This window comes from Cebidichthys violaceus, unplaced genomic scaffold (genome assembly GCF_023349555.1).
Source record: "Cebidichthys violaceus isolate CVI_PGR_0920_01 unplaced genomic scaffold, fCebVio1.0.p SCAF_21, whole genome shotgun sequence".
Classification (NCBI taxonomy): domain Eukaryota; kingdom Metazoa; phylum Chordata; class Actinopteri; order Perciformes; family Stichaeidae; genus Cebidichthys; species Cebidichthys violaceus.
Window position 1 is genome coordinate 9,738,112 of NW_027176384.1, and position 14,286 is coordinate 9,752,397.

Here is a 14,286-nt window from a genome sequence, read left to right on the forward strand (position 1 = left end):
AGCCTTCTTTTGCCCAATTTCGAGCCTCATATACACGCAACCAGTTATTTCCCCTCAAATATACATGCATAACTGATGACACCAATGTTTTTTGTTTTAGTTGTATGTAAGTTTGAAATCACAATCGACAAACCACAGTGATATACAACTTCCTGGTGGTTAACTTGCTTGCACCACTAGTTTCTGTCTTTGTGAGGCCAGACTCTCTGGGTTCAGTCTGGTGCACCGATGGACTCACACTCCTGAGTGGTGACCATCCAGACTCCGCTTTGTAAACTTTGTGCTTAGCAGTGGCCTCATGGAAAGTGAAAATCAATTTGCCAAAGTGCGGTGAATTCCCTCTCTGGGGTGTTTTTATGCTCAGTTTAAATATCCGTCCACTGATCTTTTATTAAGGCTGTTTGATGAGCATTTACTGTTTTATATTAGCAGTGTGGGAGTTGAAGGATTTAGAGCAGGCTCCAATGCTCACTGGCAAACACAAGATTATGACATCTGCAAGCCTTTTGGTGCTGTGTGATTTAGTTGTTTGCTCTGTTTACTCTCTAGCTGCACCACCATCTTAGATTGTGTCTGACTGGCAGAGCAGATGGATGGACTTTACTAAACTTCCCCGAGCCTGGATGTGCTGAACAAAGCTGCTGATTCCCATCTTTCTCTTTGAAGCTTCAGCGTTTGTGGGATAACATTTCATCCTACCTGAACAAAGGGATGTTTGCTTCGCGGCTTGACTCTCCCTTCCTTTCTATCCCTCACACACACACACACCACACACACACACACACACACACACACACACACACACACACACACACACACACACACACACACACAGAGGCACCCAAACAAAATCCTGTCACACTTTGAGCCAGGTGATATATTGAGTTTGGAGACAAACCTCTGGCACCCTCTTGATTTCTGTCTGGATGTGTAAATCCCATTGGATTCTTCACCCCCTGCTAAACTCAATATGTGGCAGCTGGCGGCCGGCGCAGCAATCCAAATGTGTTCTCCACTTTTTCACGGTAGAGTGGGTGACTCCTCGTCTCACTTGCTTTCTCTTTGTCTGTCCGAGGCAGTTTGTCTTCAAATGTGTGGGTGAGAGAGACTCCGGCACGTTATACATATTAATTTAAATCATCGCTAGTTTATTTCTTTCTGAAGTTACAGAAAGAAAAACTTTTCAGAGTTTGTCTTAAGCCATCTGTGTTTTCCAGCAACAGCTTTTTCATATCCACATGTTGCAGTAGTCACAGTAGGTTGGTGTTATTTTATCTTTTTAACCACAATTTCCCAGAAGAGTCTAAAAACAACAATGTATTCATCATACTAACAAGTATTACCCCAGCCTGAAATAGATAATGCATGTTTACCCAGAACTTGTAACACAAACATGGCTGACATACTGTATTGATTCATTCTTCACCCACAATATATATTTATCAATTATAATAATGCTCAATTTCATTTTTTGTGGCTATTTTTTAAAATTGGTTCAATCCATTTGCATTCATCACAGAGGACACGTTCCATACTAAAATCCAGTAACTGAAATATCGTATAGACATCTACTCTACTATCTATTCACTGAGGTAATCACATATGCATAATATAGACATACATTTACACTTACACAGTGACATGGGATGAAATGCAATAATAAAAGCTGTGGTTAACAGTTTTAAGAGTATTCTCCTTAAGACAGAACCCTAAATTATTTTTGGTTTATAATGAATAAGTCGTTATTATTAGAGCATGCGCACCTCTAACCACTGACTTCTGTTTGTTCCTATGCTGACTTGAATGGGGATAAAATAATTCTGCAGCTCTGCTAGACTTTCCGAATGCTATCGGGTTGAATTGATCAAATGCTCAAAGTGAAACGAAACTATTTATCTGCTGAGAGTTGCAACAGTAGCGACGCAGTAGGCGATGCCTGTTCGTCTAGGGTTTTTGTAGGAAGAGGAAATAAGATTTAAAAAAAAAAAAAAAAAGTTAATAGAAAATAAATCTCATAGAAAGATTTTGTCGTGAAAAATGTCGAGATCGTTTTACGCCCAGCCCTAGTTGACACACACACACACACACACAGGTATCAAATGTCAGTAAAAGATAAGAGCGCTGTGTATACAGTTTCCTTCTGCCTGTACTGAGTTCATGAGTCACCCTGCTGGAAGTGTCACGATGCTCTGTTCGACCGTCTCTCTGGAGGCGGGACATCAATCAAGCAACTTTTAACAATGTCGGTTCCCTGACACCTCTCCTTCATCTTCCCCTCCAGAACAAAAAGGAGGAGCAGCAACTTTGTTAACTTGAAGCAGTTCAACATTCAAGGCTCGTTTACTCCAAAATGGGCCTCACAGAAAGGAGAGACAAACTCCTCCTTGAGAAACTCATTATAGTCAAAACACCTGAAAGCAAAGTTTGTTTTCATCTTTTGGCTCCCAACTCAGAATGATTTTTCAAACTTGGGTTTTGGTTTTCATTTATAAATATTGATATCTGCCCTTCTACTTGTAGCTCACCTGCAAAATAGATAGAAATTGAATAAAATCGATCACCGGTGCAGTTGCTCATGAATCTTTTTTAGCTGCATGCTTTTAGTCCTGGAATGTAATATTCAGCAGCCCAAAGCTGTAATCGATGGCGAGCGAACAGGCACCGTGAGCGATGATGGGAAGAGTCGGTGAACAGAGCAGCACATTTTTGAAGTAGAAAAATATTAGTTCCTCTCGGGTTCAGATACCGGGTTCGCAGCATACCTGGACTTACTGACTAAATAGTAAATCCCTGACAATATTCAGATGTATACTGAATATAGATTTTTAATGTTATTGATGGTTTTTTTTTTTAGGTTTTTAGTCTGTGTTCTGGAGTCCAACTGGAATTTTGTAGTCCTTGAATGAGACCAAAATCTTCTGATTATTTTCAAATGTATTGTTTATGTATTTTATTATTGAAAGGAATGGGGGGAAAGGTCCTTGGAGATGTAGTTCAGTACATCAGGGTTTAGTGGAAAGTTCCAGGCTCAATTTAAAATGTATTAAATAAAAAAAAGTGTCACTTGATTTTGACTTTTGATTAAAATACTTTTGAACCACTACCCTATACGAGTGTTTCTGACAGCAGAAGAAGTATTCTCCAGCTCCTCAGTGTAAATCTGCTGCATCATCACCGTAGAATTTATCAAACTGTGTGTGTTTGCAGCTCCCGTTAAACGATGCATCATCTAGTTCATTATCTTTTGACATACACTGGAAACAGTTCGTTAGCTGTCCCGGCCGCATGCAGCTGAAAAGATTTAAAAAAAAGAATGGCTCATGGTTTGGTTGGCATCTTTTCCTCATCCATCCCCCGGGGACTCCTCTTACCTTGCAGTCAGCTGTGAATCGCTGCTGAGATTTGTTAACGGGCGCATCACACAAAGAGCTAGTGTTGCTCGCTCACTCCTCACACAGCTCCCCTTTGATCTGCACAAGACTCCGGTTGGAAATAATGATAATGTAGTATAATGATAATAGGCAGCATGGCGGTCAGCAGACGGGAGGTCAAAAGTCGAAACATGTCTCTGGTCCTTAGAATGAAAAGAATATTGCCAGCAGGCTTGGATTTCGAGGGGACTTTCTGCAGAATACATATCCATAGACAAATTGTTTTGCATCATGCCAGCTGGTAGTCTATTTGTTAAACATTAGATTTTTTTTGTCATTGATTGCAAGCAACGAAAAATGTACACATTCTTAGCTGGAAAAGTTTAATCGTGCTAACAAGCTCGCGGCTGGGAATTTGACTAATTTTGACCAATTTAGCTCATTAATTGGTTTTCACTCTGGAACGCGAGGCTGGTGGACTCGTTTTCTGATGAAGAGTGGAAGTGATCGGTGAGCTCGTTATTCCCATGTGCAGCGGGCTCAATCATTTCTCAGCCTCCCGTTGTCATCTGATATGCTGATTCATCCGGTCTCATCAGCCCAGACATGATGCCAAACTGCTCTTTTTCACCTTTCTCCTCCATCTCTCCCCCTTTTACCGTTGTTACATTTCTCTGTGCTTATATGCTTCTGTCACGTGCACACAGACTTGCACACATAAATTAACGACCCCCCCCCCCCCCCCGAGCCACGACCCCCCCCACCCCCCCTGAGCCACCTGAAACCAGCCCAGCTCACTTCCCCTTATGTACATATGAGAAAATGTCTGCCATTTTGAAGCCTGATAATAATATGAGCGCTATTTTAAGAGCCAAGTGCCATTGGGAGGGGGTGGGGTGATGATGAAGGTTGCTGATGTCACTGGTGTTGCCTGGCAACAAATGTGTGTTTCCAGTTGGCAGGGTTTGGCTGCCTCACCAGTGAGCGGATGGACTTAGAGTAGTGTTTTAGGTATCTCTCTGTCTCTCTCACGTTGTCTTTTTTTTTGTCTCTCAGACTGACAGCAGATGCCTTTGTACACAGAATGGGATTGCCATGAAAAAGTAAACTGGAGCTCTCCAAAGCGCCTGTCTTGTCAAATAAATTGTAGAATTGAAAATGCCGCCCCTGGCCTATGCCAAATGCAGTGCTGGCACAGACTTGTTTTCCACACCTCCTCCTCCTCCTCCTCCTCCTCCTCTTCCTCGTCCTCCTCCTCATGGATGAAAAAGTCAGAGAGTCTGAAGGGCACTTTTTATAGCTTGAAATCCTTAGACTCTCACTGATGAAAAACAGGAGCTTTTAAAAGTCCAGGTATTCACTAACTCAGCACATAGACAGCAATACATTGAATCTGGGGTTAATGAGGAATCTTAACCTGAAACCAGCAAGCTCAACAGGAATACTCTGAATATATATCACCTGCAGGATACCTTTTCAGAATCAGCTCCTCGGCGGTCTGAACATCAACGTATTATTTGTAACTGTGGCGCTACTTCAATAGAGAAAATAATGCAAAAAAACGAATAAAGAGAACGAGGCTTTTCACTGGCAGGACCAGCCATATTTTGTTTTTAACAGTTATCAAGTCAGATGTGCAGCAGTCCGTATTGAATTAGGAACCAGCTATTCACAAAGAAAGTATTCAATCATTTTACAGAAAGTGTGAATTGTTATAATAACTTGAAATTCTGTATGTTTTATGGTTTTTACTAAAATGTCACTTGATTCTATATATTTTTATTAGATACATTTTTTTCTTGTGTAAAATTGTCTGAAAACAGTTGGGCATGTATTTTTGCTTTTGTGGCACTTCCACAACACATTGTCTATGTAAGCTACATTCATTTTGGAAAAAATATATACGGAGCGCATTATGGACTCTTGCATTTCTCAAGGAACATGTGGAGTAAGGTGTTTCTAATAATAAGATTAAAGTAGGTTGGACTTGAATCATTTTGTGTCTTAATATAAGAAAGTTAAGTTTTATAACGTACAGTGTATTTGCGTGCGTGCGTGCGTGCGCTCAGCTGTCGCCATGTTGAGAGCCGTGTGGAAGCAATCTTTCAATATGCTCTGAATTTCAAACTGTAAGTAGAATTAAAAAAAAAAAAAAAAATGTAAAAAATCTTCACCTAATTAGTGTTCTGTCCCATCTTTTCTCCACATAAACTGGTCCCTCAGCTTCTCTTTTGAAAAAAACACATTAATTTGAGTAAAGTTATTCCTTCGTCATGTCCCCCTCGTGCTCTGTTGCCTCCTTTGGGAGATGCTCGGGAGCCTTGGCTTTGTGTCTCACTTGGTCTCATTACATTGCTGCAGAGACAGTAGCGCAGATGTCACCGCTCCTGTAATTACACATCCGAGAGCTGAGGTGTCACATTTGCATTACCTGGTTGTTTACTGGGGGCTGCTGTCAACGCCTCTCTAACCGTCTAGCATTCATTTCAAGCCATTATACTATTTGTCTGCGGAGGTGAGGCACAAGAAGTGGTTTTACATTAGCAAGTTAAGCAGTGAATTTGTATGCATAAACTTTGGCTCTGAGCAAATGAGGCGAGCTGTCTGAAAAGTGATAAGGGATGGAATGGTTTTAGCTGATGGAATGAAGTTGTCCCTTGAGGAGTCCGAGTTTTAAATGGGAGAGCGTGTACGGATGTGTGCGTGCGTGTGCAAGTTATGTGATTGCTCATGTCTGTCTTTGGTGGGCAGCATCACCAGCCTTTTTGTAGTTGCTGCAACCTAAACTGATTCCACAATCCCCATGCATTTGACTTTCTCTGTTCCCTCCCTTTCCCTTTCTTCACTCGTTATTTTTCTTCATTTTAACGTTGAGGCCAATCAGAACTGCTTGGTCAGCCGACCCTTTTGGTTTCTTCGTGTGCTTGGCTCCTCCGCAGACTGCCAATGATGGTCTTAGTCTAAGCTGTTTAAGTTGTATTTGTTCAACACAGACTCCTAGCAGAACTAATCCCAGAAGTTTGTAGTGAGATTTGCTCCTCAAATCATTCTTGGACCCAAAAGAGAAACGGCAGAGAAATAACGCAACCCCATGTTCTCTTGTCTTAACGATAAACATCGGATTGTATTGCAATTCTGTAGTATGCTGCACAATTTATGATTTTATTATTTTACATTTGTTTATAGTGTTTTTCCTCATATTATAATTTTGTTTGCGTTAGATGGGTTATTGTTTTTTTCTGAAGGAAGCAAAATGTGTTGTGAACCAAAACAAGTTTTAAAAAAAATAGACAAAAACAATCTCCTCACTCCCTGTCTGCTCTCATCCTCCTACGCCACATCGTCGTTTAAAATGACCTTGGGTTAGCTATCTTGTTCAGCTCCCGAAAGAGTTACCCCAGCAACTACGCATCACCAGGGCAACCACGAGCTCTGCTGTGCATATGTATGATGTACAGGAAGCATCCCCACGTCTATTTCTGACACTTGTTATTAAAACTCTCAGTGACAAGTTCTGTTTGTTTGTGTGTTACATCGGCGACTGTAGGAGTTACATTCCTTGCTATGCGTCCATGAACTCAAAATAATTTCTAACTTTTCTTTGTACTTTGTATTTCTGCTGTTACCCAGGGTGAACAATAATACAGAAGCCCGATGAGGAGAGGGATGTGCAAACCAGCCATCCGGCCGCCAACACTATTTACATGACAGCTATTATGAGTGTTTCAAGTGAAAGTCAGCCTGTTAAACTTTTAACAGGGTTGCAGCCCGCCACATTAGATTTTAAAGGAAACTATGAAATGCTGATTTTCATTTTTAAATCGTTGGTTGCTGGCCACCTGGCGAATACAAGTCCAATATTTACTCTCCTTTTAGCTCCGTTTTGGTCCCCACCAACTCCTGAAGGGAAAATGTGTGAAATTCAAAACTAACTGCACTGCATTTTTTTAGCTATAATCTTAAATGTATTGTCTCTCTCTTGTTTAATAATGTTTTGTGTCATGACACTGTGTATTTCTACTACATTGATATTGATTAATGTGTATATATGCATGCCTGAAGATTGTGGAGAACTGTAGGGAAACCAACACTTTTACTGATCAACGTCCATGTTACATCAATGCAAAAAAGCTTGCATTAGAGTTGCATCTCTCTCTCTCTCTCTCTCTCTCTCTCTCTCTCTCTCTCTCGGTCAATTCCATTCTCAGTCTTTAGCCAGTATCCCTTATTCCCATAGCAGTTCATTGTGTGGGCCATACAGAGAGAGTGGAACGGCAAGGTTACATTATGTGAGGAAAAGACAGTTATTCCATCTCTTTCAAAACGTAGTGGAGTGCTTGAGGTGCTGCTGAGAATAGAGTGTGCAGGATCAGAGAGCCATCTTTGTTTTTCCTGAGCAGCAGTGCCCCCCCCACCCCCCACCCCCCACCCCCCTCCCCGAGCTACTAGTAATGAGCACGGCTATTCGATAGCGCCAAAGCCCCGTACTGCCCATCCCGCTCTTTCCGACGCCTCCTCCCGACAAGCCTTTCCCTCACTCAACCCATTCATCACACTCAAAATGCCTCTCACTGGCCAAGCTCATCTCCAACAGGTCGAAGGAAGATTGATTTGTTTGTGTACAGAGGCAAAGGCAGCGAGAAGGAGCAAACAAAAAGGGAAAAGACAGTGATGGGAGCAGATGAACACTGATACAGAAGTGTGTTTTTGTGTCTGTATGTGTGTGTGCCAACGACTGCAGTCATTCAGACAAGCAGATTCACAGCCACACAGTGTGTGTGTGTGTGTGTGTGTGTGTGTGTGTGTGTGTGTGTTTGTGATCGACTCCATCTCACAGATGATGTTTTCACTCCACTCTAGCGTTCACTCACCTGTCTCAGCCGGTGCTGTCTGCCTTTCATATCCAGCATATTTAATCTCCTCTGCACAATGTGACCAGAATAGTAGCAGTGGAAGTATTTCATCTGCTTTGTCTCAAGGACATTTCTTTTTCTTTTTTCTTTTTCATCTCGACCCTTAAATAGACTCAGTTTTGACAGATAACCACATTGGATTAGATTTTGTCCTTGTGGGCAGATTATTATGGTAGATACGGTTGAGTTATGGGTAGATCATAGCGCTGAGGGTGTCAATAGTCACATTTCTACTGCTGTGTAATCATCTATCACGCCTTCATATTGTGGGCTGAGGAAGGAACCTTAGGAGTTCTTGACAAACGGCCTTTTAGAGTTCTGCTCTTGTCAGTTCACCATCTTTCCTCTACATGTGAGGAGGATGCGTTTCAGTGCAATTTTAGTGTCGATAATCGTCATTGAGGTTGCTTTGCTTTGTAATGGTTTGATTTCACGCCTGAAAGCTGTCCAGCCAGTTCACTCTCTCTCCCCTCTGTGCCTTGTAAAATGTCAAGGTCCAATTATATTGTCTTTTTTCATTTGGGGTTTTTGAATTTACTCGCCCCGGGCCTGAATCACTGCCAGAGAGCCCCGGCTCCTGCTGTAAACAGCCAGGTTTAAACACTCCACTCATGCTGACACGGTTCAGTGGTTGTGGCGAGCCCTAATCGACGGGCAATCCAGCAGAGCTTTTAAAGGACCCTCACGGCTTCCTCCAGAGTCAGACGGATATATTGTTTTGCCAATATTGGCTCGTTATAATAAGTTGATGAGATAATGTCATCTAGGTCGATTAAGGTACAGTTTCGTAAGCATTTTTTTCTTTTTTTTATATTATCAAATTATATTCAATCACTTTGTAATTTTTGCAGGTGACAGTATTTCCCCTTTGCTCTAGTTCCATTCAGATTGCGTAAATGGTGCAGTGCAACGAGTAGTGTGTTTCTGAAGGGGAAAGCAAAGGGCATGATTGGTCAAAAGTCTGTCATCACTCTGCTCTCTGACCATGTGGGCGTTGAGTATTCCCCCTAAAGGAATAAAAAAAAAAAAGTCCTTTTTTTCTTTTTTTTATATTATCAAATTATATTCAATCACTTTGTAATTTTTGCACAAAATACTGATCACTCAAAACTTCCACCAATCCAAAAGTGTCAATACTGACCTAGACTCACAAGTCGGTCTCTAAACACTTCGCTCAACTAGGGACTGAAGACGGTCTCCCTGGTTTCGTTGCTAAAAGTGGAAACCGTTATGGAGTTTAAAAGAAACCTGGCAGAAACATAGAGGAACCAATTCAAAGTCTTTAGAGCAGGTTTGTTAGCGGCGGCTCTCGCCGGCGGCTCTCGCCGGCGTTTCAGCAACGACTTTCGGTAGACGGGGTTCTACAATTGTACCGTAGTGCGAGACCAATACTGATCCCTAAAATCCCACGCCGTGAATCTTTCTACCTTCATGAATCCGTTTCAACTGTCTTACAGGTGACAGTATTTCCCCTTTGCTCTAGTTCCATTCAGATTGCGTAAATGGTGCAGTGCAACGAGTAGTGTGTTTCTGAAGGGGAAAGCAAAGGGCATGATTGGTCAAAAGTCTGTCATCACTCTGCTCTCTGACCATGTGGGCGTCACTGAGTATTCCGCCTAAAGGAATAAAAAAAAAAAAGTCCTTTTTTTCTTTTTTTTAATCATCGGTGCTGAATGCTGTCTCTGCTGACACTGATGGGCTTTGAACCCTGCAGGGAGTGGCTAACCAGCCACTGATGAATGAGGCCTACATGGTTGCCAGTCCAGAGGTTGGGAAATGTATTCAACTCTTGCACCCCCCCACACACACACACACACACCCTCGTCTGCCTTCTCTTCCTTTGATAACTTAATCCCCTCCGCAACCAACCCAACAGCAACCTCCTGCCTCTGAGCTTGTGTCTTTGAAACCTGCCGTGCCGAAGTTGGAGGCAGGTCTATAGGCATTTACATTTGTTTGATTAATAGTACGCATATCTCCCAGTTAATGTGTGTGTGTGTGTGTGTGTGTGTGTGTGTGTGTGTGTCCTGTTTGTGCATGTGTGTGCATTTTGGGCCTATGTGTAAAAATAGTTAGGAATGTTCTTTCTTTCTTGTTTTCTTGCTTGCTTGTTGAAGCAGTTTATATCAACTTTACTCGTTCAAGCTGATACCATAACAATATGCTGGAGGTGATTTTGTCTTGGTCCATGTTGACTTCATGACCCATAGTTCCCTCAGGTTTTACCTGAGAGGGATTTTCTTTTTCCCAGAGAACTCTCTATCTCATGGATTCATGCTTTCATGCTTCTTATTCATGACTGCAGTCAGCATGGTGCATCTTAAAGGTCCCCTATGGAGTTTTTGATCAGTTGCACAAACCTTTCTCTGAGTGGGTCCTTGTTTTGTTCTTTCTTGTGCACACACTCAGAGCTGCAGAACTGCATGCTGGTGAGGCGATTCACAGTCCTGCCAATGGTTCACACTACTCCACTGATTGCGGCTGACGGGTGCGAAACCCTGGTGAAGTCCTCTGTTGCTGTAGCTCTCCCTCAAGCTTTAATGAGGAGTCTAAGATGCATATGTGGGCATCACCGTCATACTAACTGAGCTGTCATTTGCATAGCAGGCCTGCTGTCTTGAATGTTTTGTCCATTGGCCTTAGCCTTCTCAGAAGACACTTCTGCCGTTAGCACTGCCGCTGACTGCATATTTTAGTGGTTGAAACTCCTTAACCCCCGTGCAATAACTGATCGGATTCAGGTTTAGTGCACCTTTCTGCATGAATTTGCATATTAACTGTCGTAAATACCAAGACACTCAAGGGGCCGCAATGACTCAAGCACAATACATGACAGAAACATCATACAGAGTAGATGATCTCATTATCTTTTGGAAAAGCTTGTGCATAAATTTGCATGTTGGTGAAGAAAAATGGCAGCAGGTGAGGTTATTTAACTGCCTTTTGTTCAGTTTACTAATGTGAAAAAGCCAAAAGGCTGGTTTCTGTCTGATCAAATGTTCAGCCAATGAAGCTCTGAGGCCTGTCTTAAAGATCAATATATCCCTCTGTGCAAGCAGCAGGCACCTATAGATGGTGAAAAACACCAGTAAACAGGTAGATGTACCATGGAATATTAACGTGTAGTAGAGAAATTATGGAAATCATTGTGTTGAATGTCGTTTTGTGTGGTCTGTCACCTGTTGTGTGCATGTTGGTGGAGACATCCGCTGAGTTAAAGCTACAGTTGCTAACCTCGATGAAAATAGAGCCATATTTGACCAGACCGTCATTATATTGTGACAGAAGAACTTCAAAATCAGGTTCCTCTGCCTCCTTTTACGTTTACAAGATTCCACCGTGCCTGGCAAAAACCACAGCCGAGTACTCTCTAAAGCAGCTGTCAATCAATGCTCACGAAGTTTGTGAACATATATTATCGCACAGTTTAGTGTACTGTTGAGCTGTAATATTAGAAAGCTGGATCCGGGTTGGTGGGCGGTGCTTGGTTCTGGCTCGACACTTTTCAACGTGGCGGTCGGGTGACATATAACAAATGTGACAAAAGTTATTTTCTAAATCTAAGCTTGGGCAAAGGGAAACATGACAGACAGAAGAAAGCATTCAGCTTTGTTTTTTTATTTCTTCGAGGAACTGACAAACACCCAGTAGGAAAAAAGCAGATGTGTTTCTGCAGATAGTGTTTTCAAATCTTTCAGTTTGTCATAGACGGCAGATGCAGATCTTGGACTGCTCTGCTGTGCATAATGTAGGTTAATGCTACCCGCAGAAGCAAAGCAATCCAACACCACACCAGCACTTTTCGACAAGTCCAACATTAGAAGGTTTAACATTTGCATAATAAAGCAGAAAATGATGAGGTTGTGTCAAAACTGTGGGGTGACACCACAGATCTAGACTAAAACTTTATAGGTCTCCCACATAAAAGTGAGTCTGCATGTCTCTCTCTGTGTCTCCTTCTCATCAGAAACTGGCTCAGCCATCACCTCCTCGTGTATCGGTCTGGGGAACTCGCTCACGCCACCTGCAGGTCAGGCTGGCAAACCCGTTCCAGGTTACAATGGTAAGAGTCAGAACTGTCGATCCGCATCCCAGCTACAGCACACATATACTTTTATCTTAACGTCACAATTGCTGCCCTCTTAGTTACAGATACTCAGAACTCAAATGGATAAAACTGAGCAGCTGCTTTTCATTCCCTGCAGAGCATTTCATAATTCTGCTCTTCCACTTCGCCAGTGCGGGATGCACCATCTCTGAATATGAATTGCTTGCTCTTTCCTCTCCTCTAGTCACAGTGATCAATGATGACATGCAGGAGGTGAAGGCAAGAACCCTGGGAAATATCGTGGTGAGGTAAGCTGAGTGACTATGTGAGCAGCTCGGTCATTGCTTCACCTTTCTTCTGTCACCCTCACATGCGGTGGAAATGTGACAGAAAACTGTAATTTAATTTAAACTCCAATCTTTTACTCATTTATCTTAGTAATCTACTGTTGGGCAGTGTTTCTGTGAGCTGCCTGTGCATAGTGGACTTCATTAAAAGCTCCAGCGGCCAACCCGTAGCCCTTTGTGCTGCCTTATCTTGCGTTCTGCTACCTATCAGTTATCGCTCTCCAGCTCCTTTTCCCTGTTCTCTGTAACTGCTAGTGTTGACTCATGGCCTGCACAGGGGGATTTCCAGGGAATTCACATGTACTGTGAATACAAGGATAACTACAGGTGGAGCTGTAAACAGACGGGAACAGCTGTGTTACTGTATTTTCCTTCTAGTAGCCAGCAAGTCTGTAACCACAGCTTCATAAAATCATAATAGAGAGAGTGACCTCATTATAATGTGTTATGGCTTCTAAGCACTGTGTGTTCAAGTTCAAATAAAAAAACAATATTTATTATTTCCTTTTTCAAATGATATCAAATAATATTGGCAGAATATGTGCAGATTGTGCCGCAGTCATGAACAGCTGGAATCACGCTTTTTTTTTACATCCACTTTCAGCATCAGAAATACGTCTCCTCATTCTCCTTTCAGAGAAATGAATCCATGCAGAGGCATGTTTAGGGTTCAAACTTGGGAAATGGGATCATCTTGGTCAAGAAGGCGGATTACTGGAAGTCTTTGGATAAACAAAGGCTGCGTAACTGAGCTCTCCTATCCGGCGTGTGTGTGTGAGCGTCAGTCTAGACGGTTATCCATTACTTTATTGGGTAAAATCTGATTGACTGCGCTTACTGCTTATTTAATTTAACATGATTCAAATCTTAAGACATTTAACTGTCATTTTCATTAGAAAGTGTTATTTAATGTCATGCTTGAAGTATTTTTTAAAGTCATGCAGACCCACCTTTACTATTTTGTGTTTGTTTATGGTTAAAGAGAAATATTAAAATGGAACTAAACTTAAATTTTTAACACAATCTTTCCCTTCAGAACACCTTTACCACCCGGTACAGCATTGTCACTGTGGCAGAACCAAGCTCTGTTTAAGGAGCTCTACTTCACTAAGTTCCCGGTAAGACGTGTCATCATTTCCACGCATTCCGGTATTTAATGGACATGAAATATTTTGCACAGCTGCTTTGATTTGATAAAGAACAATTGTTTTGAATTGAAGTTCTGTTCATTTTATGTCATTTGCATTCATAATGGAGTAGAGTGAGTAGTGATCAGTATGTGTGGTAAAAGGTCGCCCTCTAGTGTTGAACTCTTTCATCACAGAGAGACCTCATAAATTCAAATTTACTCAGATTGTAATCATTCCTTTCTATTCCACCACCAGGGTTATTATGACACCATGGACGCAGGTTTTGTGGATGATGAGGGTTTCCTTTACATCATGTCCCGGTCTGATGATGTCATCAACGTGGCAGGTCACAGGCTGTCAGCCGGAGCATTGGAAGAGGTAGGAGAATGACTACAGAACAGGTGACACAAAGGTTTTCCTTCTTTATGGCATTATGACGCATGTACGTGTGTGTGTGTGTGTGTGTGTGTGTGTGTG

General features: G+C 42.0%; 1 protein-coding gene across 2 annotated transcripts in view; it reads left to right on the forward strand.

The window, feature by feature from the left end:
• The window catches only part of acss3 (acyl-CoA synthetase short chain family member 3), a 77,008-nt gene that overhangs the window by 20,501 nt on the left and 42,221 nt on the right, over positions 1–14,286 (forward strand). For both annotated transcript variants that reach the window (XM_068717271.1, XM_068717270.1), the window contains exons 10-13: positions 12,252–12,347; positions 12,577–12,640; positions 13,716–13,797; positions 14,065–14,187. In XM_068717271.1, coding sequence (XP_068573372.1) covers positions 12,252–12,347; positions 12,577–12,640; positions 13,716–13,797; positions 14,065–14,187 — 365 coding nt within the window. The remainder of the gene's footprint in view (positions 1–12,251; positions 12,348–12,576; positions 12,641–13,715; positions 13,798–14,064; positions 14,188–14,286) is intronic.